Source organism: Canis aureus, chromosome 6 (genome assembly GCF_053574225.1).
Source record: "Canis aureus isolate CA01 chromosome 6, VMU_Caureus_v.1.0, whole genome shotgun sequence".
NCBI lineage: Eukaryota > Metazoa > Chordata > Mammalia > Carnivora > Canidae > Canis > Canis aureus.
The window spans coordinates 9,304,543-9,307,652 of record NC_135616.1 but is presented as its reverse complement, the minus strand read 5'-3'; the positions used below and the strand labels follow the sequence as shown (position 1 = coordinate 9,307,652).

The following is a 3,110-nucleotide window of genomic DNA, read 5'->3' as shown; positions in this document are numbered from 1 at the left end:
AAAAAATAATAATAATAATAATAACTGATGGGAGAAGTTTTGAATAGGTAGTTAAAATGAATTAATGTCCTCACTATATTCAAGAACACAATAGAGATTCCAAATAACTTTAGACTTCATTGGAAACTTCTATATTTAAGCCTAGGGTATGTTAAATGGTTAGTGATAATCACTAAAAAATATGAATAGAAGCTACAATTTCTTAAACAGTAGGGAAGAAATGAACAGGGGTTGGTGATGAGGACTAGAGAACACATATGTATTGAACAGAAAATGAACAGGAGAAAAAAGATGAAATGAAAAATCTTAAGGGAAGACTCAAGATCATAGTAGAAATAATATGAATGCATTAGAAATAAAAAGTGCTAATTAAATCCACCAGTTAAAAGATAAATATTATCAAACTGGATTTATTCTTTAAATTTAGTTATATGGTGATAAAACTCACACCTAAACACATTACTCAGAAGGTTAAGGGATGAAGATAGGTATTTTAGGTACATAGCAACTAAAAGAAAGTTAATTAGGAAATGCTAATTTCTTAAAAATAATTTAAGCAAAAACACATTAAGAAAATAGAGACATTATATAACAATTACCAAGAAATCTACCAAAAAGATACAACTTTAAACTTGAATAATCATAAATTTAATGCACCTAACAAAATAATGTAAAAATACACAGTAAAAGCAACAAAGTACAATAAGATATTAGAACAAAAAATAGTGGTATTTTTATATGCATAATTATTAAAACTAATATATAGGGTTATAAAAATTTTAGCATTTATATAGAAAATGTGAAAAACAAAATATAAAATCATTATCTAAAACATGCATTTTGAAACTCTCATGCAACAAATAGAGACTATGTGTTTTTTGAGCTTCAAATTTACTAGGTCATAAGCAAATCTCAGTAAACCACAAAGTAAATTACAAAGAACTAAAATTGTACAGCCACATTTTTTTGAAACCACAATGTAATTAAATTTGAAATTTACTATAAAAAAATTTTTTTTTAATTTGAACTTTTAATAACTCATGGAGGGAATTACAATGTACGTGTATAATATTTAGGACTGAAAATATAAACAATATCAATGCTTGTTTAATTTTTAATTTACAAAATAAAAACATTAAAGATAAAAATAAATGAGTTCTGTATTACTGAAGAGCCTAGAAAAAGATAGATAATAAATACACAGGCATAGAATTAAGGTAAAAAAAATAAGAACAGAGATTAATGAGGGAGGTTTGCCGCATCACGGAAGATGGCGGCCACGGCAGTGAACCGGGCGCCGGGCGCCTCGGGCTCGGGCCCTGCGGCGGCCTCGGGCGCAGTCCTGCAGGTCGCGGCCGGCATGTACGAGCAACTTAAGGGCGAGTGGAACCGTAAAAGCCCCAATCTTAGCAAGTGCGGTGAAGAGCTGGGCCGTCTCAAGCTGGTTCTGCTGGAACTCAACTTCTTGCCAACCACAGGGACCAAACTGACCAAACAGCAGCTCATTCTGGCCCGTGACATTCTGGAGATTGGGGCCCAGTGGAGCATCCTGCGCAAGGACATCCCCTCCTTCGAGCGCTACATGGCCCAGCTCAAATGCTACTACTTTGATTACAAGGAGCAACTCCCCGAGTCAGCCTACATGCACCAGCTCTTGGGCCTCAACCTCCTCTTCCTGCTATCCCAGAACCGGGTAGCTGAGTTCCACACAGAGTTGGAGCGGCTGCCTGCCAAGGACATCCAGACCAATGTATACATCAAGCATCCTGTGTCCCTGGAGCAATACCTGATGGAGGGCAGCTATAACAAGGTGTTCCTGGCCAAAGGCAACATCCCTGCTGAGAGCTATACCTTCTTCATTGACATCTTGCTTGACACGATCAGGGATGAGATTGCTGGGTGCATCGAGAAGGCCTATGAGAAAATCCTTTTCACTGAGGCCACCCGGATCCTCTTCTTCAACACACCCAAAAAGATGACGGACTACGCCAAGAAGCGAGGGTGGGTTCTGGGCCTCAACAACTACTACAGCTTTGCCAGCCAGCAGCAGAAGCCAGAAGACACCACCATCCCCTCCACGGAACTGGCCAAACAGGTCAGCGAGTATGCCCGGCAGCTGGAGATGATCGTCTGAGTCCACCAGGCCCTGGGGTGGGGCAGGGCTTGCAGTATTTAAAGCAGTGGCAGTGCAGGGCTTCCTCCAATAAAGGTGGATTGACATTCAAAAAAAAAAAAAAAAAAAAAAGAACAGAGATTAATGAAATCGAAAACCAAGAAAAATAGAATATCATTAAAAAAAAGCAAATAGGTTCTTAAAAAAAAAAGACAAGGTATAACCAAGACTGTCAGAAAAAGACAAGAAAAAACAAATACATACAAAAATGTAAAAGATCTATAGCTTCAAATTAGAGTTTTAAAAATAAATCTATGAGAAGGGTATAAATTACTCAATGACAAAAATTTAAAGACTTACAGGAATTCATTATTTTAAATAAAAATACAATTTAATGAATCCAGGAAGAAATAGGAAACTTGAATAGATCTAGAACCATTATAAAAAACTGAAACAGCAGCAAAACCAACCCATAAAAAGACAAGTACATAAACACAAAGAGACCCAGATAGTTTCATAGTTGAATTTTCTCAAACCTTTAAAAATATATAGTCAATCTGACATATGATTTAAAGATATGAGCAAAGATATGAGAAAAAGAGATGAAGCTACCCAACATATTTATTGGAATTAAATAACTGGTAACAAAACAGTACTAACACAAGAAAATAACATGAGTGACTGCACTCCCTGAAGTGCTGTGAGGAAGGGTAGGATGTAATCAGATTTGTTTGTGAAAGATAATTTTAGTATAAACCTTTAAGAAGACAGAAAATTTTGGAAACAGTAGAGAGTGCATTATGCAGGATAGAAAGAAACTAAAACCAGAGAGATCATGTAAAACAAAAACAACAATTTTTAATAGTGCAAAGGACAAAAGATAATAAGCCAGGGCAAAGATGTATGATAGGCTTATTGGAATGAAAATCCTGTGCTTTTAGCAAAAGTAAGTAAGATATATTCTGGGTAATACTTTTTGTTTTAATCTATTTCTGAA

General features: G+C 35.7%; 1 protein-coding gene across 1 annotated transcript; it reads left to right on the top strand.

Moving 5' to 3' along the window:
* The first annotated feature begins 1,252 nt into the window (after positions 1–1,252).
* On the top strand, positions 1,253–2,248 carry LOC144315484 (26S proteasome non-ATPase regulatory subunit 8). The gene has a single exon (XM_077900107.1). It carries the CDS (start codon positions 1,271–1,273, stop codon positions 2,132–2,134), a length of 864 nt encoding a protein of 287 aa, XP_077756233.1. The 5' UTR covers positions 1,253–1,270; the 3' UTR covers positions 2,135–2,248.
* The last annotated feature ends 862 nt before the right edge of the window (positions 2,249–3,110 follow it).

Excerpts from the sequence above, each read along its gene's own strand:
- LOC144315484 (XM_077900107.1), top strand. The coding sequence starts at position 1,271 with ATGGCGGCCACGGCAGTGAACCGGGCGCCGGGCGCCTCGGGCTCGGGC.